At 41.2% G+C, this 23,835-nt stretch overlaps 1 protein-coding gene across 1 annotated transcript; it reads left to right on the forward strand.

The window, feature by feature from the left end:
- Window positions 1–116: 116 nt before the first annotated feature.
- LOC133912288 (eukaryotic translation initiation factor 2 subunit alpha homolog) lies at window positions 117–3,844 on the forward strand (the record flags this gene model as incomplete). Its single annotated transcript, XM_062354951.1, has 5 exons — window positions 117–806; window positions 2,016–2,162; window positions 2,239–2,343; window positions 3,168–3,266; window positions 3,383–3,844. Coding segments are annotated over 5 exons (1,191 nt in total), but the record flags the coding sequence as incomplete, so codon positions are not given.
- Between the last annotated feature and the right edge of the window lie 19,991 nt (window positions 3,845–23,835).

The following is a 23,835-nucleotide window of genomic DNA, read 5'->3' on the forward strand; positions in this document are numbered from 1 at the left end:
TCAGGAAAGGGTCCGGACCTCACGTGAGCCGCCCTCCCCACCTGTTGGCGTGCGTAAACAGTAAAGCGGTTACGTATTACTATGAATTACGCCAAAGTCCGTGGTACACGTAAACACTACGACATCGTAAACTCAGAAGTCTCACCCCGCATCGAGATATCATCCGACGATTCGTTCACCAAGCATCATCTGCCCGCCGCCGCCCTCGCTCCAAAACCCAACCAAACCCTAGATCCGCCGCCCCCGCCTCCGACTCCAACTCCGGCGGGACCTCCCCTCCGCCAGCGAAGATGCCGAACCTGGAGTGCCGGATGTACGAGGTGCGGTTCCCCGAGGTGGACGCGGCGGTGATGATCCAGGTGAAGCACATCGCCGACATGGGCGCGTACGTCTCCCTGCTCGAGTACAACAACATCGAGGGCATGATACTCTTCTCCGAGCTCTCCCGCCGCCGCATCCGCTCCATCTCCTCCCTCATCAAGGTCGGCCGCCAGGAGCCCGCCATCGTGCTACGTGTGGACCGCGACAAGGGATACATCGACCTCTCCAAGCGTCGCGTCTCTGAGGAGGAGGCACACGCCTGCGAGGACAGGTACAACAAGTCCAAGCTCGTGCACTCCATCATGCGCCACGTCGCCGAGACGCTCGACGTCGACCTCGAGCCGCTCTACCAGAGGATTGGCTGGCCGCTGTACCGCAAGTACGGCCACGCCTTCGAGGCCTTCAAGCTCATCGTCGCCGATCCCGACGCTATCCTCGACGTGCTCACCTACGAGGAGAAGGAGACCGGCCCAGACGGCCAGGAGGTTAATTCCATTTTCTTCATAACCTGCAAATCACCACCGTCACCTGGCTGCCCATGCGTGACTGCTTGACGCTTTTGATTACTTGTGTGCTTTATCTTGACTCTGAGTTGATGCAGGACTTGTTTATTTCGTATGCTTGGTTGTCATATACTGATGACTTGCCCCAGATTGACGTTATTTGCATTTGTGCATGTTTAATTGTTTAACAGACATCTTCCTGGGATAATCAAATACTGATTTTAGGAAACTTAGAGCATCAGTGGTTTTTAGTTTCCTGGACTTGTAAGCAATTTATAGATGATGTAGTCTCTTTGTTGAATTTGCCCCTTATGAAGCTTGTCTGCTAAATTGTTAATCACGACTTTGTGTCTCTTGGTATGTAGATAAGGTGGAGATAATTAGTTGGCTGTGAGATTTCTACGCTTGACGTCTCATAGTTCCAAATAATGCATTTTGTATTGGTTTCTATGTTTCTATGGGGAAAGGAATATTGCTTTTACCATCCTTGTCAACCTGACAGTCACCATTGCAACCTGGATAATCATGCCGTGGTTACTTGAGTTGATTTGCATGTGATTAGATGTAGTGACTGACAAATTGAGTAGGTTTAGATGTCACAGACTTGTGTCATGCTATTATTATTTGACACTATGCATTTTTGCCTGTACACAAGATGTCTGCCTTGGGATCAGTAGTAATTTATGTAAAATCTATAGCAGTAATTTGTTGTTTTTTTTATTAGTAGTAATTTGTAGATAATGTAGTTTGTCTGTTGTTTTTTCCTGTTTGAATGCTTGTCTGCTTAATGGTTAATCCCAACCTGTTAACTCATGGTATGAAGATACCTCATACCATGGATATATTTAGTTGCTTTGGGATTTGAGTTTACATGAAAAAAAATTAAGTTTGAACTAAGATGAACTGTATGCCTTTGAGATATACAGTAACTGATCATTGGATTTGTCGAGTTAAGATTTCCCAGCAGTAGATAAACAATGGTATAGCTTTGTATTGGTGATTAATTTTCTTTGCAGTTTATCATATAGGCAAACAGTTGCAAATTTTGGCACATTGAATTGCCTGAGTTCTGTTTATGTTCTTTGAAATGATGTTACTGGTGGTGTATATACTTTGTTATGAAATTTCTTATGGAATTACTCTGGACATAAAAACTATTTGAGACAAGAATGTGTTTAAATTTACTGGCAGGTGGTTAAGGTGGTGCCTGCTGTAACCCCTGAGGTTAAGGATTCTCTGGTGAAGAACATAAGGAGGAGGATGACACCACAGCCACTCAAGATCCGTGCTGATATCGAGATGAAATGCTTCCAGTTTGATGGGGTGCTCCACATTAAGGTTCCAGTTACCCCTATTGCTGCCCTTGTGATTTAACAGAGCAATTTGCAAAAGCTAATTGTATCTGCATTTGCAGGAAGCCATGAAGAAAGCTGAAGCTGCTGGCAATGAGAACTGTCCTGTGAAGATTAAGCTTGTCGCTCCTCCACTCTATGTTCTGACAACACAGACTCTTGACAAGGTTGGCATTTTCTCAGAACATAATTCATGTGGGCTACTTGTTATAAGCTACGCTATTAGATAAAGTTTATTCTTGTGTGATAAAGCCCCTTTGTCCTCAAATCGTCTTTACATTGAAACACATTGTTCAGACTTGAGAGTGCATGTTTCAATTGATCCTCATCTATTCTGGAAGATAGAAACGACATGCATCACCTTTCAGGTTGCACTTATATGATACTAAGAATAGTTCCCATACTTTTGTTGTGCATGCTATGTTTAGATTTGTTTGTCCATACTTTTGATCTTTTGCTTTCTCACCGGGAAAGGGCCTGATTTACTGGTTCCTTTCTTGCTGGAGTTAATATTGCACAAAATATGGTGAACAGTAAGCTGTCAAGTTGATAGTGGATCATTGCATGGTTTACATAAATGCATTGCACAAATTTTGTACCTTCATTTGGAATTATTAGGCTACCTTGGTTGAATGATCCTCTATGGTGATTATGGATGCTATTTCATGTGGCTTCTGGTTATTTTTGCCGTCTGGAAAGATATATAATAACCATTGTTTACATTGATTATTTGAATGAAATGTCTCAGTTTGCCTTTTGTGTGGTGTAAATACTATAGTATGCTGTGATACTTGTGAAAGCATGTGGCAACTGCTAAGTTGCCACGAGCCTATAGTTGTACGAGAATATTTTTTTTACTTACCCCCGTATATTCCAATTCATTAGCTGTTATTTTTAGTTTCAACCCTAGCATTATGGTTAAGGAGGTTATCATGCCTGTAACTATCCAGAAAATAATGATGATTCTTTCTCATGCATTGCCTTTGAACAGGAGCAAGGCATTTCAGTTCTCACTGATGCAGTCAAAGCTTGTACAGCAGAGATTGAAAAACACAAGGGGAAGTTGATAGTGAAGGAACCTCCAAGAGCTGTAAGTTCTCTTTATCATTTGCTAATTCTTTTACTTTCCTCTTTCAATCACAGTTATCTCCCTTATGCATGTTTTGAAAAAACTAAACATGTACGTACTTACTATCTTCAAAACAGGTGAGCGAGCGGGAAGATAAGCTGTTCCTTGACCAGATAGATTCCCTGATGGAGCAAAATGCAGAGGTTGATGGTGATGATGACAGTGAAGAGGAAGATAAAGGAATGGGTGATGTCGACCTTACAAATTCCGGTGTCAATGCGTATTAAGGCTCCACTAACTGATTTGGATGAGATTTGCTGTATAGCACCAGCTAAGATCTTAAGTCGTCCTGTTGAAAGCAGTTCTTTTTGTAAGGTTCTGATGGCTGATCCCCCTGTGAATTCACTGAAACTTGTTTACCTCCGGTGTTCATGTTTTGGGGTTCAGCCAGTGTTGGGGAGGCTTTTACTTCGATCGAGCAGCACCTATTTTTTTCTTGGGAGTGAAACATAGTTCGTTGCTGTACACCAAAGTATCTTGCCCACTTCTAGTGTTCTACAGGCGCTCCTTCAAGCATGCATTGCATGTTTATTTATTTATTTATTTTGCTCATGGTGTCGCTTGACTTGTTAAGGTTTTACGGAAGCATCATTAGGATTGATAAGGTAAGCATAACATCAACACATAAAAATAAATATAAGATCTACGCATAAGACTATCTATTTAAAGACACAGAATTAAAAGTTTGATTACAACTCTATTTCTAGCCATACCTATTACAACTGACCATGTATAGATATTCTAACAAATTTCACCTTAGATGAGTATGTATGCAAACTCGTTATGTGTAAACATCTATGTACTTAGATTTAGCTGTCTATCTTTGTTGCTCATTCTGAATTGCTCGAGGAGGATGTTTTGTTGCTAGGAACGTATTCAATAAAATATGTAGTTTTTAAATCTATGATTTCATCTTTTAGCTTATATTGATAGCTTCTCGTCTTCTCATCTATCATCATAGTCCTGTCATCCTGCATCACTTTCAAGATCTTCATATCTCGTATCGTCTAATACAACCAATTTTCTCTATACAGAATTCCAAGCGATATTAGATTTTTCCTAAGTTTCGACACATGCTGCACATCCTCAAATATCACTTCTTGTCTATCATACATCTTTGGTTTGATATTGCCAACTCTTATAACATGGTAACCTGTATTATCTCTCAAGCGAGCAAGACCAAAGTCACATTCAGAGTATGAAGAGAATTACTCCTTATTTGATATTACATGATATGAACTTACCGAATCTAACAGCCACATTTCACCTCAAGATTTTTCACTTGATACCATGAGAACAAGGTTACCATTGCTATTCAAGTCATCTTTCTTAAAAACCACAATATGTGCCACGTCCTTCTTCAATTCCAGATAATCTCTCCTCACATATCCCTAATCCTTACATTTTATAGCATCATGGCCCCTTCTTTTTCAGTTCAGTCTCCCTGCCTTGATTACCACTGACCAAAAAAACATCGAGATGAACTCTCACCATCATTGTTCTTTCTCTTTTGTTTATGAGCAAACAACACCGCAATAATATCATCCACTTTGACGGCCTCTTTGCCATACGTCAGTGTTGTGACCAAGTGCTCATAAGACCTTAACAAGAAATACAGAAGAATAATCACCCTGTTTTCATCATCAATTTTCACCTCCACCTTCACAAGGTTAGTGACAACTTGATTGAAGATGTTTACGTGCTCAACAAGATCTGACCCCTCCTACATCTTCAGCCTGTACAATTTTTGCTTCAGATACATCTTCCGAGTCAATGTCTTGGATATGAATTGATCGGCCAATTTATCCCAAATTAACTTAGGTGAAAATTCATCCATGACATGATACATGATTTGTTCAAAGAGACACAACTTGATTATCATTGCCGCTTGTGCTTGCATCTACTCCCACTTGCCATCATTTACCGTGACCGGCTTCGTTACCTGCAGAGCTGTCAAGATACCATATTGTGCCAGCAGGTCCTTCACCCTCATTTGCCAAAGCCCAAAGTTGCTAATCCTGTTAAATCTCATCACCTCGAATTTGGATGCCATCGATGTCATCTGCCTATTGCCGTAGATCGCCAAATCCTGGTCACACGTACCTCACGCATGTTGAATGCGCCACTACACGCTCGTCCCCGCGTCTCGCCTGGACGCATCGCCACGCACATGTCAAACCATGCGCACGACCGCCTGTGGACAATCCACTGCTCTCAAGACCCATCAACTGCCACGCTGCTTGCACACGATGAAGTCGACCAGCTGTTCACCATCAATCGTCACAAGCAACGGTTCACGAAACCCGATTGCAATTTCCGCAATCCGGGACTTCTATCTTCTTTGGTTTCCCTACGCCTGTTGACTGTGTCCTTCAGTTCTGATTTGTTGCGCCCAGTTTTGTTGCCACACCTCTTATTTATTGCCCGGCTGAGAGCAAAAAATCCAAGTCCAACTATGAGTCCAACTGCGTGATGGTTCTTAACTGTTAGAAATCAAAGTGATCCAAGCCGGCAACCCTCTGGCAGTTTCTCACCCAACAGTTGTTTTTCCCCGTTGAGCAACAAGCACCCGTTCGATACCCTTTCATCATGTATATAAACACACATCTATCACTAAGAACATGTTATCAGCACGCTCTACTGTCATTACAATTTCATTTTAATATATTGTCAGCACGCTCTACTGAGTTCAAGCACAAAGGCATGAAGGCTTTCGATCATAGGTGAGCGCCATTGACATGGACCTATAAGTACCTACAATGGCATTGTCTTCCGCTCTCCCCTGCACTCTGCATCAAGTGTGACATCGCCGCTCGCACACCTTCATCGGCGGTCATTGTAATCTTCATCACATCCGGGTTGCCATCGTCATCACCACACTCCCTAGGGTCGTGGCCGCCGATTCTTCCGTCGCTGTGGTCGTCGTGGTCCACGCCCGCTCCGTCGTATTACGATCGATGCGCACGGCACTGACCCAAGCACCACAATAGCCGTGTCAAACACGATGACATCGTCCACCCGGGCCCCCTTGGCTATTGCCTACTGCCACATTCATGGTTTCATGCCATTAACCTTCAGCACACCGTTAGCATCGCTGACCCCTCGCCATCGGAAGTTGACATCCCCATCGACGTCGCCTTGGAGTTGTCATCCCCGACGCCTGCGTTGGTCGCCCTGACGACGCCAGGGCCAAGCCGCCCTAGCCGCCACAGTGGTGCACTGCTTCAGCAGTGGCGCGCCTGCCTCCGATAATGCTACACCCGCGATCGGCATCATCCCACCGACGACCTCCCCGATGATGCCTGACTTTGACCTCATGATTAACCTGGGCAGCACCATGACATCTCGCCACGGGACCCCCCTATACTACTCCAACAATAAGGCCACTGGATCTACTCACGACGACATTGGAGCCGCCTCACGTGTGTCACCCTCAACTCTGGCTTGTCGTACTCTCTGCCGCTTCACAACAGCGGTGGCGAACCGTCGTCCCGACCTCCGCCGGGGATCTTGGACCCCGACGACCATGGGTCTCCACTTCGAGGCCCCCACCGACAGCGGCAGTGGCAACCCGACCTCCTCCTCTGACGGGGAGGAATACACGCTGCATTGAGCAACGCGGTAGCACACTGGCGTGTCAGCACGATGGCGCGGCGGTGCGTCGGCCATGCAACAGAGGTGGTGCGGCGACGCCACACAGGAGAGGGGTGGCGGCCAGGGCAGGGGAACACTAACCCTAATTGTCACCCACCCCTCTATATATATGCACCCCCTCCGGTAGGCTAGCCGAAAGGCCAACAAGGCCCAGGCCCAAGTTGTATTGGCCAACCACCGAGCCTAATAAGGTCATTTTGTAAAAGACCCCCCTCTCTTGGGTTTCTGACAAATTTCAAGACGGTCTAACTAAATAGTACTTTGTATCTAATACTTTTCATGTTTAGGCCCTCAGTGTTTATAGTAACTGCACATTGTATTGTTTACTGTTATAACTTCACATTGCAGACCCTGTTTTTCTAGAAATCTGTAATATTCCATGTGTTTGCTATTATGTATTCCCTATAACATGTAGTTGTGTTAACAACCGTGTTAATTCTGCAATTGAGATTATTTTCTTACAGAATTACATATTAATTCACCTTAATTAAGCCCAAAGAGCTATTATGCCCAAAAGTGCTTAATTCAAGCAGAATTAAAATAACGCGAAATCAAATTAAGTGATTTCCTCAATTTAATATTTGAGAAACAAAAGGTAATGAAACTATAAAATCCATTGCATATTTGCAGATTATCTATCATTACAGTGAAGTCTACATTTTGTTACCTTGACTTCATAACTACCTTCAATGTGTCCTTCCAAATATTCTACTTAGCATAACAAGGTAATATGAGCATAGACATCTACTGATAAATGTTAGATTATACTTCCTACTACTGCAAGATCTACACCATATTTGATAATTATCTTCAACGTGTTAACTATACAATTTGATGTCTACACTATGTACTTTAAGTGTCAACTTGACTTTATAAAATTTGCATCATTATTACAACAGTACCATGATGATTTTTAATTTATCTACAATAAATTAATCAAATCTATGGTTTAAATCCATGTAGGTTAAGATGACAGAAAAAGAGTTCGATGAACTCGCTCTTGACAGTCATAATTATCAAACATGGGGCAATGAACGTCAATGTCAGTCTTGCGTCCCGCAGAATAGTAACATCACTCCGACCTCCCCAAGAGGGAGATCCACAGCATCCACCGCTAGCAGATCAAGTTAAATATGGAGTATTATACACAATGAGGCACCATATCCATCTGAAACTCAAATATGACTAGCTCTTAGAAGTAGATATAAATAGCACAGGGCAGTCATTCTGCCCGAAGCATACTATGAATGGACACATCTTCGACTCCAGGACTTTAAATCCATCACAGAATACAATTATGATGTTCATGAAATATGCTCAAAATTGTTTTTTTACAAAAAAGAACTTACAGATACGAAAAAGATATAGAAAACTATATCTACTATGCTTCTCGCTGATCAGATCTTAGGGCAACAATATCGTGCAAGAAATTATCATGTTTATTCTAACTTAATACATGTATTACTTCAGGCCGAAAAATATGATAAACTCCTTCTAAGAAATCATCATCAGCGTCCAATAGACGTTGCTCCTTTACCTGAAATACATTCTAATGTTCAGAATAACAACAAGTTCAATGGCTTTTCTTGACACCAACCAACAAACTTTAAAGGTAAATACATACGCAATAGGAAGTAGAAGCCACGTGCACCGGAGCAGGGGAAATGCATTTCTAAATCTAAACTTGACAAATCTAATATTTGTCACAAGTGTGGATGCTACAAGCACATCACTAAGAAATACCGCACCCTGAGATATTTAATTGATTTGTATTTACAATCTGTGGGACATAACCGACCTGCTCAAGGACAAAGATATGAAGCATACTTGAATCTTCAAATTGACACCATCAAGGAGGCTAATTGTTCACAACAAGTTCCACAAGAACAAGGAACAACCAGACTCTTCATCAACCAGAAGATCCCATGAGCATAGAAAATGTGATTGTCGAATTTGGTTCACACTACATGTTTAAAGACCTTATCTAGTCTCTTAATTCCTTATGTACTTTGTTATCTATGTCTATTAGTTATTGTAATAAATAAGTTGTCATCATTATATATTGTATGTCACAATATTGTATAAGCCTTATGATACTAAATAAAGTTTGTACATATTCTATATATCTTTTAAAGAATTTCATATTAATGCTTTATTTGTATATATAGATTTCTATGAGAGTTAATCCAATGGAGGAAGAAATGTGCCTTGTGGATAGTTGCACCACAAATTCTATACGTAGGAAAAAATTTCAAACTCTTACTAAGAGATAAGAAAATATTTTTACAATCGCTGGACGCGATGTAGCGAGTGTTGGCTCCGGTTGTGCCATAATAACTCGCCCTATGGGTACTCAAGTCATAATCGATGATGCTCTATTATATCTCGATTCAACTCGTACATTACTAAGTTATAGAGATATTTGTCAGAATGATTTCCATATTAAAATCCATGATAACAATAAAGAAGAATATCTTCTCTTAATAAAAATAACGGATATGGCAAACAAGTACTTGAAAAAATCCCTCTTTACCATTAGGATTATACTACATATACATCAAACTCATAGCAAATGTTGTGTACAAGATAATTTTTCAGAATGTTAATGCATTCCAAACTTGGCATGGTCACCTTGGTCATCCCGGCATAGGGATGATGCGGAAAATTATTAGTATTTCCATTGGTCATGATTTAAGTGAAGCTAAATTTTCATAATCTTCAGATTTTATGTGCACTGCATGTGCCATAAGAAAACTAATTTTAAGGCACTCTTACCTTGAAATTTAAGCGGAATCATTAAAATTCCTTGGATGCATTCAAACTGATATGCGTGGTTATATCCAACAATTATCTTGACCGTTAAGGTATTTTATGGTTCTAATAGATTCATCTACACGATGGTCTCACGTGTCTCTTGTCCACACGAAACCATGTATTTTCCAAAATAATAGTTCAAATTATTAAATTACGAGCACATTATCATGAACATCAAATTCAATCAAATCGAATGGATAATATTGCAGAGTTCACCTCACATGCCTTCAATGACTATTGTATGGCCACATGAATTCATGTTTAGCATTATGTCATATATTTTCATACTCAAAATGGTTTGACAGTCTCTTATCAAGATAATTAATCTCATTGCACGACCCTTACTATAGAATTGCAATTTGCTAACATCATGTTGGGTTATGCAGTTTTACACATTCCTGACTTACTTCAATTGCGACCTAATGCATATCATAGTATTTCCACTCTACAATTAGTATGTGAAAATCCACCAAGAATTTCCCATCTGCGTAAATTTGGTTGCGCTACATATGTACCAATCTCACCATCGCAGCGTACATCTATGGGTCCACATAGGAAATTGGGGATCTACATGGGGTATCAATCTCCATCGATCATTACATATTTCGAGACCTTCACAGATGACCTATTCACGGCCTGGTATGCTAATTGTATATTCAATGAGGACCATTTCTTGGCATTAGGGGAAGATTTCAAGTACCAAAAAGAATGATAGGAAATTAATTAGAATGTCCAAGGTATTTCCACCTCAGATCCACATACTCAAGAATCTGAACTCTAATTCAGAAAATCATCAATTTGTAACACATTGTAAATAACAAGCCAGACGTATTGACTGACTACAAAGGTGTCACCAAATGCTATAATCCTACCAAAAATATGCCTGAAAGAGTGAAAGTATCAAACAAAACCACTCAACTCCATGTTCAAAATAAGAGAGGGAGAAGTACGACCACAAAGGAGGATACAACTTCTTGCAATCAACAAAGGAAACAGAGAAAGAAACCATCTGAAACAGTAAGTGCAAGTTAACATCAAGTTGACAGACACCAAATGGGTAGTATACACCCAGTGGATAGGCAACATCTATGACCTAACTCAATAGTGCACTCAATTCATGATGCTGGGACATCGGAATACCCCGACTCCATCGTACTAGGAAATAACGAACAATTACCAAGGGTTCAAGAGATTTCCAACAACTATCTAGATTTTAGAGAATCATATGACCGAAAGACTACAATTATCGACACATACTTCTCTACAACGATTGCAAACAACCTCCAAAATGATCTAGATCCAAGACCATGGCAGAGTGTCAAAAGCGCTCAAACTGGCCTCAATGGAAGGATGCAATCCAACCAGAGATAGCCTCGCTCACAAAAAGAGAGGTATTTACATCAGTAATACCAACACCTCCAAATGTCTTCCCTGCGGGATACAAATTAGTTTTTGTCTAGAAACAGAATGAAAACAACGAGGTGGTGAGATACAAAGTAAGGCTTGTAGCACAAAGGTTCATGCAGAGACCCTACATTGATTTCAATGAAACCTATTCTCCAGTCATGGGTGGAATCACATTCCAATATCTTATCTTATTAGCAGTTCAAAATCATCTATCTATGCAGTTGATGTAGTGACCGCATATTTGTATGGTTCACTTGATTCGGACATATACATGAAGGTTCCTGATGGAATCCAAATTCTGAATTCAAATGCAAACCGCAACATATATTGTGTAAAGCTCAATAAGTCACTATACGACTTAAAGTAGTCGGTACGAATGTGGTACAATCAACTTCGTGAGTTCCTTCTGCAGAAGGGTTACTCCAACAATGATTATTGTCCATGCGTGTCCATCAAAAAATCCTCGACAGGATTTTGTATTATCTCAATGTATGTTGATGACATAAATATCATTGGCAATGCACAAGATATCAATAAAGCACGTGATCATCTAAAGACGGAATTTGAGATGGAGCATTTGGATAAAACCAAATGTTGTTGGGGTTTACAACTCGAGCACATTCTCTCAAGAATTCTAATACACCAAGCTAATTATATCCAGAAAATATTGGAGAATTTCAATATCAAAAAATAATATCCATCTAAAACACCTATGGTTGTTCGAACTCTAGATATGGAGAAAGATCCATTTCGACCACGAGATGATGGAGAAGAGATACTGGGACCCAAGATTCTGTATCTCAATGCCATTGGAGCGCTCATGTATCTTGGAAATTGCACCAGATTTGATATCACATTTGCAATGAACTTACTAGCTAGATACAATGCTGCTCCAACTAAATATCATTGGGCGAGAGTTAAGAATATCCTTAGATATTTCCAAGGCATCAAAGATCTTGGTCTATTCTTTCAATTTCTGAGAAACCACGATTCAAACATGATTATATACACTAACGCTGGCTGCTTATCAGACTCCCACAATGCCAGATCACAAACATTATTTGTGTTATTACATGGTGGAATAACCATATCATGGAAGTCTTCCAAATAGACTCTAGTGGCTACATCCACCAATCATTCTGAAATAATTGCATTATATGAGGCATCATGTGAATGCATGTGGTTTCGCAGAATGATCAACCACATACAACAATCATGTGGTATTGGTTCCATTAAATCACCCACCATTATCTATGAAGATAATACTGCTTGTGTTGCACAGATGCAAACGTGTTACATAAAGAATAATATCACTAAGCATATTACCCCTAATTGTTTTATCCTCATGAGTTACAACTGTAACATCCTGAGTTTAAATATGTTAATTAGTTGTAAATTTTACTCCAATTAAATATTTTTATGATTAATTAGGCTAACTAAGATTAAGGAAATAGGTAGATGAAGGATATACCAATATGTATACATTCATATATATTAAAGGTACTAAGTTGAATAGGTGTTCCAAAATGCACTAGTATCAATTTCAAAATAGTCCCTGTATTGAATTGGTTCATACACATGGTTTGAGGTTTTTATGGCTCTTTGTGTGGAGATTTGAAATTGAATGTCTCTCAATTTCAAATCTACTATTAAATTCTATTAAGCTCAAATGCAATTTAAGTTCAAATCCTTTGATTCAGAGCATCTTAAAAAGCTCAAGATCCAAGTTTAAATCAAAGATCAAATATTCCAAATGGAGTTGACCATAATCCAAATTCAAATACCCCATTTGAATTTATCCCAAAATTTCTTCTCTTTTCCTTTTTCCATTTTCTTCCAGGGCCAAATCCTTCTCCTCTCTCTTCTCCCTGGCGTAGCCCGGCTATCCAGCCCAACCGGCCGTCTCTTTCCCACCCGCGCGCGCACCCGACCCAGCTGCACATGTGCTATGTATTGCGCTTTAACAAACTGCTTGTAGTAGTTAATCCTATTAAGCACATGCCAGGTCTTAAATATTATCATCCAAAATACATATCACCCTAAGATTACCTGTTGTTATATATATTAAGGACAAACTACGCCTTGATATGTAACATGCTTAGGATTGAATACGTCCTCTCGGAGACGTTGCTTTTAAAACACCTCTCCTCGGAGATAAGATTTACTGTTACCAATGGTAAATCATATACCATGGATCCTTAATGATTGTGAATTCTGTGATGGTTGTAAAATCCTTGATGTCGTATGGGATATGGTAGGTGATGTGTACAAATTGGTGAAAACTGTTTGGCGGGGGTAAGTGGAGTAGTACTCTGGATGAGGATGCTCCTAGGAACTTAAGTCACCTATGTGGTGTTCATTACCAGAAGATACCTACACTGGACACTTAAGGACCCAGTCAATTGCCTCGACATGCTTAGCCACCCCCGTGCAACTATGCGTCCTGAATGGGCAGGACCTAACTTCCCCTTTCACCGGACTGAGTTGGGCATAATACTAGGAGGCTGAGAGCAATAAGAGGCAAAATGCCCATCTGTCCCTTTGTTTGAAGGTTTCTAGAATCGACTTAGGCTTAAAAAGGTGGTTGGCCTTCAGTGCATGACCTCTGGGCTTAGAATGTCTCGTAGAAAAGGCCAATAGGAAAGGTATTTGGAGGGTATCGATGTCATTCTCTCCTCCGTTTGCAACAGTTGGAGGCTAAGCATATCGCTTGGGTAAAGCTGTACAACCTCTACATAGTTAAATCTATTCGAATAGCCATATCCACGATCATGGACATGTGAAGCATGACCCCATTTGATTAGACTCTGGATGCGTGTGTCTTAATGGTGTGTGTGAACAAGATGTTCGTGTGGTGTAGTTCCTGGCTCAATCCGCCAAAAGCTGTGTGATACTAGAGGTACATTCGATGAGATAATAGGGACTACGGAGTGAGATGTAGCCTCTCTCATGACAAAAAAACCCAGATACAACTTGTTACCTTATTTTGAACTATTGAAACTGTTTTGGAGTCTTTAGTAGATGACACAATTGAATACTTGTATAAAACTGCTTTACGCTAAAACCAAAACCGTAAAGCCTTACTCTTGAATTACCCCATTATGCATCTATCAACACTTTGAAGTAGTATAGGACTTGCTGAGTACCTTCTGTATTCACTCTTGCTGTCATTCAGATGATGAAGCCGATGCCGACTTCTTCGGAGGTGAAGCCGGGGATGAAGAGTAGTCTAAAAAGTCGTGTTCGCACCCTCGTTGCTTGTGGCTTGAGTTTTTGCTTTATGCTATGTTTTGCTGGCCGTTAGGCCAAATTTGTAATATACAGTATGGTTTGTAATATTTTATACTCAGAACCTTAATATTCATGTACAAAGTTTGACTGTAATACTATAACTATTATACTATGTGTATCGGCTACTTAATCCAGAGACTGATACAGGAGGCACAGGAGATCCTGGGAGCTGGAGTCTTATAGGAGTGGCATTAGAGCCATGCTTGGTTGTAGGACGTGACCTTAGGATAGAATTGCTCGTGTCTGTTTATTTTCAAAAAACTATGTTATCAAAACTGCTTCAGTACTTACCTTATGTCTTATTACGTTTGCAAACTTATTATGCTAGTTCTAAGATGTCTCTTTTTTCCCAGCAGATGGAAGACGAGGATTGAAACACAATACGATATCTACGAGTGAAGGGCTTTACCAAGTTGCTGTGGGAAGCTTGTTGTCGCCTGGGATATACCCGTCGCCGAGAGTACACCGGGAGTGAGTATGACGAGAATGGATCCCAGAAGTGTCAGGTTTTGCTGCAGATCTTCAACTGCACGAGATACCCCAGCTGGCGACTGTGGCACGTCAGCACCACTGGAGTACGGCACCCTGACACATACAATTGGTTGCCTACAAAGCACTTCAGCACCTATGCGGGAGACGTGTTAGGGAGGTGGCACACACTCCCATGCGGCACTTTCCAGCTGCCGCTGGCCAGCGAGCTACTTGGTGTGCACCCCTAACTGCCATGGAGGATACATGACATGAGAAAGAGGAGGACGACACCACTATGGCCGTCACATCATAGTACCTCCACGCCTTGGAGCACATGCACAATGAGACCTATCAGCTGTTCTAGGCTAGTCGTCATAGGGCAAAGGAGTCAGAGACACGTGAGAGAGCTCTCCGTGTGATGCTGGATCAGATCAGGGTCAAGGCCACAGCCACTGAAGATACCATGTTAACGAAACCATGAAGGATGACAGAGGGCGGTAAGGGCACATCATAGGGATCTTAACAGACAGAATGCCATGAATGGCTCCCGAGTTAGAACAACTACCAGGAAGAGTACCTTCACGCTACCCATGACTCGAACCCAGCACATCGTTCTTTTAGGTGTACCTCTTCTACCAGCACATATAGCAGATGACATGATTGAGCCCTCGCCAGTTCTAGCAGCCAGTGGAGGTTTAGTGCCTGCCGAGCCGATTCAAGATGAAGATATGGTGATACCAACTGATGACTCGGAGGAGGAGGAGGACCCTAACGAGAGTGAGCTCATTAGTGATCACGATAGCAACAACGGCGTCGATAGGATCTTTGACCCCAATTCCACCCGACACCACCAGGGACCCTCTCACCTGTTGAGTCAGCCATTGGCAACGTCACTGACAGGTCTGCAGATGACGCATAAGGATGATACGTCGCAGCTAGTTAGCAGTAGGAGTAGATCCTTTTGTAGCTTTTGTTATAGATAACCTTATAGTCAGATGCTCTATGAGCATGCTTTTGTCATTGTAGATCCAGAACTTTTGTACTAGTGACGTCGTGGAGATAGTCCTAGGTTTGTTTAATGCATGTTGCCTGTATTGTTATATGATGTTGCTTCTTGTTTGCATCTTGATTGTGTGATTGGTAAGGTTGTCCTTGTTCTTACCTTGCTTGCCCTAATTCTGCAAGCTTTATCTTAGTTCAGGGAAGAATTTGGACTTTTTTCTTTTCTTTTTGAAGATTTCTCATATGAGTTTACAATGAGATAATAATCATTATATGCTGTATCATTTTCTCCATATTTTTCATATGAGTTTTAAAGGAGTTTTAACAACATATCACCATATTATGATTCCTATTCTCATATCTTTTCCCATATAATTTTTGGAGAAACTCTTAAGATATATATACATGAAATGACATTGATCAAAAGGAAGTGCTAGAAATCAAAATGATCCAAACCGGCAAACGTCCAATTGCCCGACGATTGTTCTTGTTTATTGAGCAACATGCAATATATTGAATCATTTTCTTACGCTTTTTATTGTCATTACAATTTCATTTCAACACTGACATAAAGTCCTAGACTCCACCCGTGGCTCTCGACGCGGCCTTCTGGCCGTAGCCGCGTGAGCCACGCGCCCCTGACCAACAGCCACCCACGTGCCCAGCACCAGAACTCAACCACACACCCCTCACGGGCTGCCTCCACCTTCCATGCATCCGGCCTCCCAGCGCACAGCTATTTTGCTGCCGCACCGAGCTAGCGCCACGCCCGCCAGGAGGATCTAATGCCTGTAACGTGAACCGACTCGACTCATCCAACTCATGTACGCGCACGCTTCCACCCAAGTCCATGACTCCTAGCTGCGCCCGCTTCTGTTGCAGCCGCACACATCTTGAGGCCTCCCGTCCACGCTGGATTCCATTGCTTGGGCCTGCACGTGACCCGAGACACATGCATGCAACAACAAAGGTGTGCAAGAAAGCACCACATGCATGCTAGCCTCCACACACATGCAACTCCTCCACGTGAGACTCGGCCAGGACTCCACATGCATGCCGACCAAAACGCACATGCCAACAGAGCTGTTACAAACCGACGTAAGGATAAACATGTATGATTAATTAGTAACTAACTATCATTAGTAGTTATTAATGAAGAGACATTTGTTGGGGCAAATGTTATCCCCAACAGATGTGTTGCCATCCATTCATGTGCTATATATATATATATATATATATATTATTGATCAATGAGATAAGTTCTTTACTCTATTGTTCATTCCTGTTTCTCTACATTTTTCTATCAAAACACGTTATCAGCACTTTGATCTCCACTAAGTAATTGCAACTACAAGTAGAGAGGCATGAAGACCTCTCCCAGACGGTGAGCACTACTCCATAGCAAACCTATTTTGCCCCATATATGGCATACCTGCAACTTCCTTCTTCGTTGTCGTCCTGCAGCATCGTCCATGCCGTCGTCGATCACACCGTCATCAGCGTCGTGGTGCTGCTCGTCGTCATTTTGGCCGCCACAAGGGTCCTACACGAGCAGCAACGCCAGCGATATCTTTGCCTGCCGTTTGGCCATCGCCCTCACCGCCACTGACCTCGTTGTCGCCCTTTTCTTTGGGAGTTCGGGTGCCTACAACACCAACCACCGCCGTGAGGTCCTTTACGACAGCGAATACCACCACAAGGGCGGTTCGCTCCGGACCACCACCCACTATGGAAGCCCATCGGGGTGTTGTCCCTCTCTTTGAAAGTCCGACAGTGGTGGTGTCCTCGGAGGAGGAGGATCCGGAAGAATACACCATGCTTACTCCTTCAACAGACGACACCGCACGTACCACCCTAGTGGATATTATCTAGCCATCACCAACACCCATTGCTCCCTCCTCCGAGACGGCATAACTTGTTCCGATGCCCTCCAATGTGACGATCACCCACCACAACTGGATCTTTAGGATCCGTCGCAGCAGGAAATTCCCTGGATTCATGGCGGACTATGGCCAGGCTTCTTCTTCTCGCGGCATTGACCTCAACATGCTGACCGGGTCATCTTCATTCGCGTCGGCCTTCATCGACTCCAGTCTCGATTTCGAGGAGGCGCTCTCCAACGAGTCCTCTAACTCAGCCTTCATCGTCGTTGCGCCATCTACTTTCCCCTATGGCATTGACGGCGGCAACCCGACCTTGACCACCAATGCGACCGCCGGATCCGCTAACGGAGACACCGAGGCCGCCCCTTGTGCTCCGGACCGCCGCATCCTCCACTGCTTCGCAACAACGGTGGCCAACCACTGTTCGGGTCTTTGCTTGGGTCGTGGGCTCCCACGGCCCTCGACTTCCCCACCGACGATGCCAAAGCACGGCCGGGCGCGCGCACATGCTTGGGGAATGGGGCGCGTGTGTGAGGGAGGGGGTGGTGCACCCGCAACGTCGGCAATCCACCAGTGACATGACAGCATGACTTCATGGCAGTCCATGGTGACAACCCGATCTCTGGTGGCCGGTTGCGGCTCGACGCGGTGGCTCTTGGTGCACGGGACGATAGCACTCGAACGCACGGCTCGACATGCTGGCTCTCTGGTGGCACGACCTCCATTCCAGCACACGCCGGCGGCGGCCCATGCAATGGGGGCGGCTTCAATGGGGCGGCCAGTTAGGGTTGCAAACCCCAGTTAGGGTTGCAAACCCTAACTTACAGCTTCATCTCCCTTTTTATACGGTGCGGGGAGGGGAGGAGCCAGGCTGGGCCTTGGGCCGAAAGTCCTAACAGGCCGAAGCCTAAGTTGTCTCAGCCCACATGCCGAGAACTCCAGTGGAATGGCTATTTTTCAGAAACCCTCTAGGTTTCTTTATAATTATAGCCACATCCATTATTTGTTGTTTTATAGTACAGTCACTTTATTTTTTTAGCCCTTGCCTTTAACTATAATTGTGTTCATGGCTGTTTAATGTTGTAAATTAATGTTCCATACCTTATTTTATCTGAAAATTTGTTATGTCCCATGTGTTTTCCCTTAAGCATTCCCTATGACATACCATTATGTTTACAACTTTGTCATTTTTTTTGCAATTGAAATTCTATTACTTGCAAAAAAATCACTTATTAATTCAAGAAGAATTAAATAAAGAAAATAAGTGATTATGTTGTAAACTTGATATAACACAAAGTTCCAAATCTTTATATATCAGCCATACACAAGGTAGTACCCTAGTACTACTAGGGGATCTACACTATGTCCAACACATAGTGACTATCCTCAACGTGTGTACCCAATATCAAACTTGGAACAAAGGTCTACACCTTTTTGTGATTACCTTCAAAGTGTTAACATATATTTGCATAACACAAGGCAGTGGGGTTCTATTGCATAGTTACAAATTATGCCCCCACTACTGAAAGGTCAACACCATTTAGGTGACTACCTTCAACGTGTTCATACTATAATTTGAGGTCTACACTATGTAATTCAAGTCTTAGCTTGACTTTACAAATCTTTTATTATTACAACATTACCATGATTCTTCAATTTACTCAAAGTGTAAATTCATTCAATCATTGGTCATTTTTGTAGGACAAAATGTCCAACATCAAATTCGATAGACTCGAGTTAGATGGCAAAAACTATCTCACTTGGGTAATGGACATGAAGATAAGTCTATCATCCTGAGGACTCATAACGACGATTAATCCTCCTCATGAAGGAGATCTGCCACTTCTGGATCAAATCAAGTATAGGGCTTTATACTTCATAATGCACCATCTACATCTAGATTTAAAATTAGAATACTTGATGGATGGAAATCCATATGATCTATAGAACAAAGAGCGATATGAATAGCAAAAGACAGTCATACTGCTTGAAACTCAATGTGAGTGGTCCAACATTCACCTCCAAGACTTTAAATCAATTGGAGAATACAACCATGTTGTTCACAAGATCTGCTCTAGGTTACTATTTTGTGACAAAGCTCCCTCAGATGAGGAGAAAATTGAAAAAAACTTTATCTATAATGCTTCCTACTCATAGGATATTGCAACAACAATACCGTACTAGAAATTACCAACACTATTCTTAATTAATTCACACTTTTCTTCGGGCTAAAAAGCATGATGAACTTCTTTTGAAGAACCATCCTTAACGTCCTACATGCACTTCTCCTTTACCTAAAGTTAACTCTAATATCCAGCATATCAAGAAGTTCGACGGCAAAAAATGCCACCCTAAGAACTTCAAAGGTAAGAAGAATCGCAACAAGAAGCAGAAATTCCATAGACCCAACAAGGGGAAGGGCATTTCCAAGAACATCAAAGACAATTCTGACATTTGTTGTAAGTGTGGTTGCTATAGCCATACAACTAAGAAATGCCACACCCTAAGACACTTGATTAATCTCTATCTCAAGTCCGTTGGACGAAGCCGACCAGCTCAAGGTGAAAGATTTGAAGCATGTTTCAATCTTCAACCTAACACCACTAGGAAGGCCAGTTGTTCCCAAAGCGTTTCTCTAAAACTGGACAACGACATCACTCTGCAGCAGCAAGAGGACCTTGATATCACGGACAACATGATCGTGGAATTTACTTCCAACAACTTATTTGGAGACCTTAATTAATCTCCTAATTAATTAGATATTGATATATCTATGTCCTACATAGTATTGTAATAGGTTGTTATCATCATATACTATATTGTATACTTCAATAATGTATCAGCACATTGGTGCTCAATAAAGTTGTATGTATTCTATATATCTATGAAGGATTTCACTTCAAATTCTCCATTTTTATATATAGATGTTCACGGGGGCAATCCAATGGAAGAGAAAATGTGCTTAGTGGATAGCTATACCACTAACTCTATACTCAGAGAAACTAAATATCTTCGAACTCTTAAAAAGAGTAAAGGAAAAATTATGACAATCGATGTACATGATGGTATGATTGTTGGTTCTGGTTGTACCATAATCATACCCCCTATGGGTACTCAAATCACAATCGATTATGCACTATTATATTCCGATTCAACATGTATCCTACTAAGTTATAGAGATATCTGTCAAAATGGTTTTTATATCTAAACCCATGATGACAACAAAGAGGAATATCTCCTCATTACAAAAAATAACGGATTTACCAAACAAATACTAGAGAAAATTCCTTCTTTATTTTCAGGATTGTACTACACATAAATCAAACCCGTACCACATGTTCCATATAAGGTAATTTTTTTTAGAATGTTGACAAATTCATAATATGGCATGATCGCCTTGGTCATCCCGGTGTCTGGATGATGCAAAAAATTATCAACAATTCAATTAGTCATGGTCTAAATACTGTCAAATTCCCACAATTTTTAGATTTTGTGTGCACTGCATGTGCTACAGGGAAATTGATTTTAAGACCCTCTTATCTTAAATCTAAGCTGAACCACTCAGATTCTTTGAACGCATTCAAGGCAATATATGTGGTCGAATACAACCATTAACTAGACCATTCATGTACTTTATGGTTCTTATTGACGCATCTGCACGATGGTTACATGTGTGTCTTTTTTCCACACGAAACCATGCTTTTTCCAAAATAATTGCTCAAATTATTAAATTACGAGCACATTATCCTGAACATAGGATACAATCTATTCGAATGGATAATGCGGCTGAATTCACCTCACATACTTTCAATGATTATTGTATGGCCCTAGGAATTCAATTACAACATTCAATACCATATGTCCATACTCAAAATGATTTGGTTGAATCTCTCATAAAGAGAGTCAAACACATTGCACGTCCATTATTACATAATTGCAACTTACCAATTTCATAATGGGGTCATGCTGTCTTACACGCTGCTGATTTAATTACATTGCGACCAACTGCATATCACACAACTTCCTTGCAGTAGTTAGTACGTGAGAATCCTCCTAGCATTTCTCATCTATGAAAATTCGGATGCACTGTATACGAACCGATCTAACCACCATAGCATACATCAATGGGTCCACACAGGAAATTGAGAATCTATGTGGGGTATAACTCTCCATCGATCATAAAATACCTCGAGCCCCTCACAGGGACCTATTTACAACCCGGTACACTGACTGCATATTTGATGAGGAATATTTCCCAGTATTAGGGGAGATTTCAAGTAACAAAAAGAATGCTAGGAAATTAATTGGAATACAACAGACATTTCCTCCTCAGATCCACGTACTCAAGAATCTGAACTCCAAGTTCAGAGAATCATAAATTTGCAACATATTGCAAATAACCTATCAGATGCATTTACTGACAATAAAGATGTTACTAAATCCTATATCCCTGCTAGGAATGTGCTGGAAAGAGTAGAGATACCAAATAAAACCACTCAACTCCCAAATCAAAATAAGAGGGGGAGAAGTACGGTCACAAAGTATAAAGCTTCTTGTAAGGGTAGATGAAATACTGATGCTGGGACATCGGAACACCCCGACTCTATTATAATGGGAAATCATGATTAGTCATAAAAGGTAGATGAAATTTCCATCAATTATATTAATTTTGGAGAATCATTTGACCGAAAGACTACAATTATAAACACTTATCCTCAAAGATTGCAAATGACCTTCATAATGATCCATATCCCAAGACCATGGTGGAGTGTTGCAAGCGCTCAGACCGGACATAATGGAAGGATGCAATCCGGGAAGAATTGTGCTCGCTCTCCAAAAGAGAGGTATTCACATCAGTAATACCTACTCCTCGTAATATTTTTCCTGTGGGATACAAGTGGGTTTTGTCCGCAAACGGAACGAAAATAACAAGGTGGTGAGATATAAAGTAAGACTTATAACACAAGGGTTCACGTAGAGACCCGGTATTGATTTCAATAAGACTTAGACTTATTCTCCTGTAATGAATGGAATCACATTCCAATATCTAATTTTATTGGCAGTTCAAAATCATCTATTTATATAGTTGATGGATGTAGTGACCGTATACCTATATGAGTCACTTGATTCGGACACATATATGAAAGTCTTCGAAGGACTAGACATTCTGAATCCAAATGCAAACCGTAACATATATTGTGTAAAGCTTAAAAAGTCATTATATAGCTTAAAGCAGTAGGGAAGAATGTGGTACAACCGACTAAAAGAGTTCCTTGTGCATAAATGATACTCTAACAATGATGATTATCCATGTGTTTTCATAAAGAAATCCTCAATAGGATTTTGCATCATCTCTATATATGTTGATGATCTAAATATCATTGGAAATACAGAAGATATAGATGAAGCATGCAATCATCTTAAGATAGAATTTTAAATGAAGGATTTGGGTAAAACCAAATTTTATTTGGTATACAACTTGAGCATCTTCCTTCACGTATTTTAGTGCACCAAGCCGCATATACTCAAAAAATATTAGAGAAATTCAATATTGGCAAATCATATCCATCCAAGACTCCCATAGTTGTTTGATCTCTTGATATGGAGAAAGATCCATTTAGACCACGGGAGGATGGAGAAGAGATACTGGTACACAAGGTTCCTTATCTCAGTGTCATTGGTGCACTTATGTATCTTGCAAATTGTACCAGACCTGATATCGTATTTGCAGTGAACTTACTAGCAAGGCATAGTGTTGCTCCAACAAACGCTATTGGACGGGAGTCAAGAATATCTTTCAATATCTCCAAGGCACCATAGATCTTGGTCTTTAACTTCAAAGAAAACAAGATATGAATATGATTGGATACACTGACACTAGCTACTTATCAAATCCCCACAATGCCATATCACAGACAGACTTTGTGTTCTTACATGTTGTGACAATCATTTCTTAGAAGTCTTCAAAACAGAATCTAGTGGCTACATCCACAAATGATTATGAAATA

Source organism: Phragmites australis, chromosome 3, assembly GCF_958298935.1.
Source record: "Phragmites australis chromosome 3, lpPhrAust1.1, whole genome shotgun sequence".
Taxonomy (NCBI): domain Eukaryota; kingdom Viridiplantae; phylum Streptophyta; class Magnoliopsida; order Poales; family Poaceae; genus Phragmites; species Phragmites australis.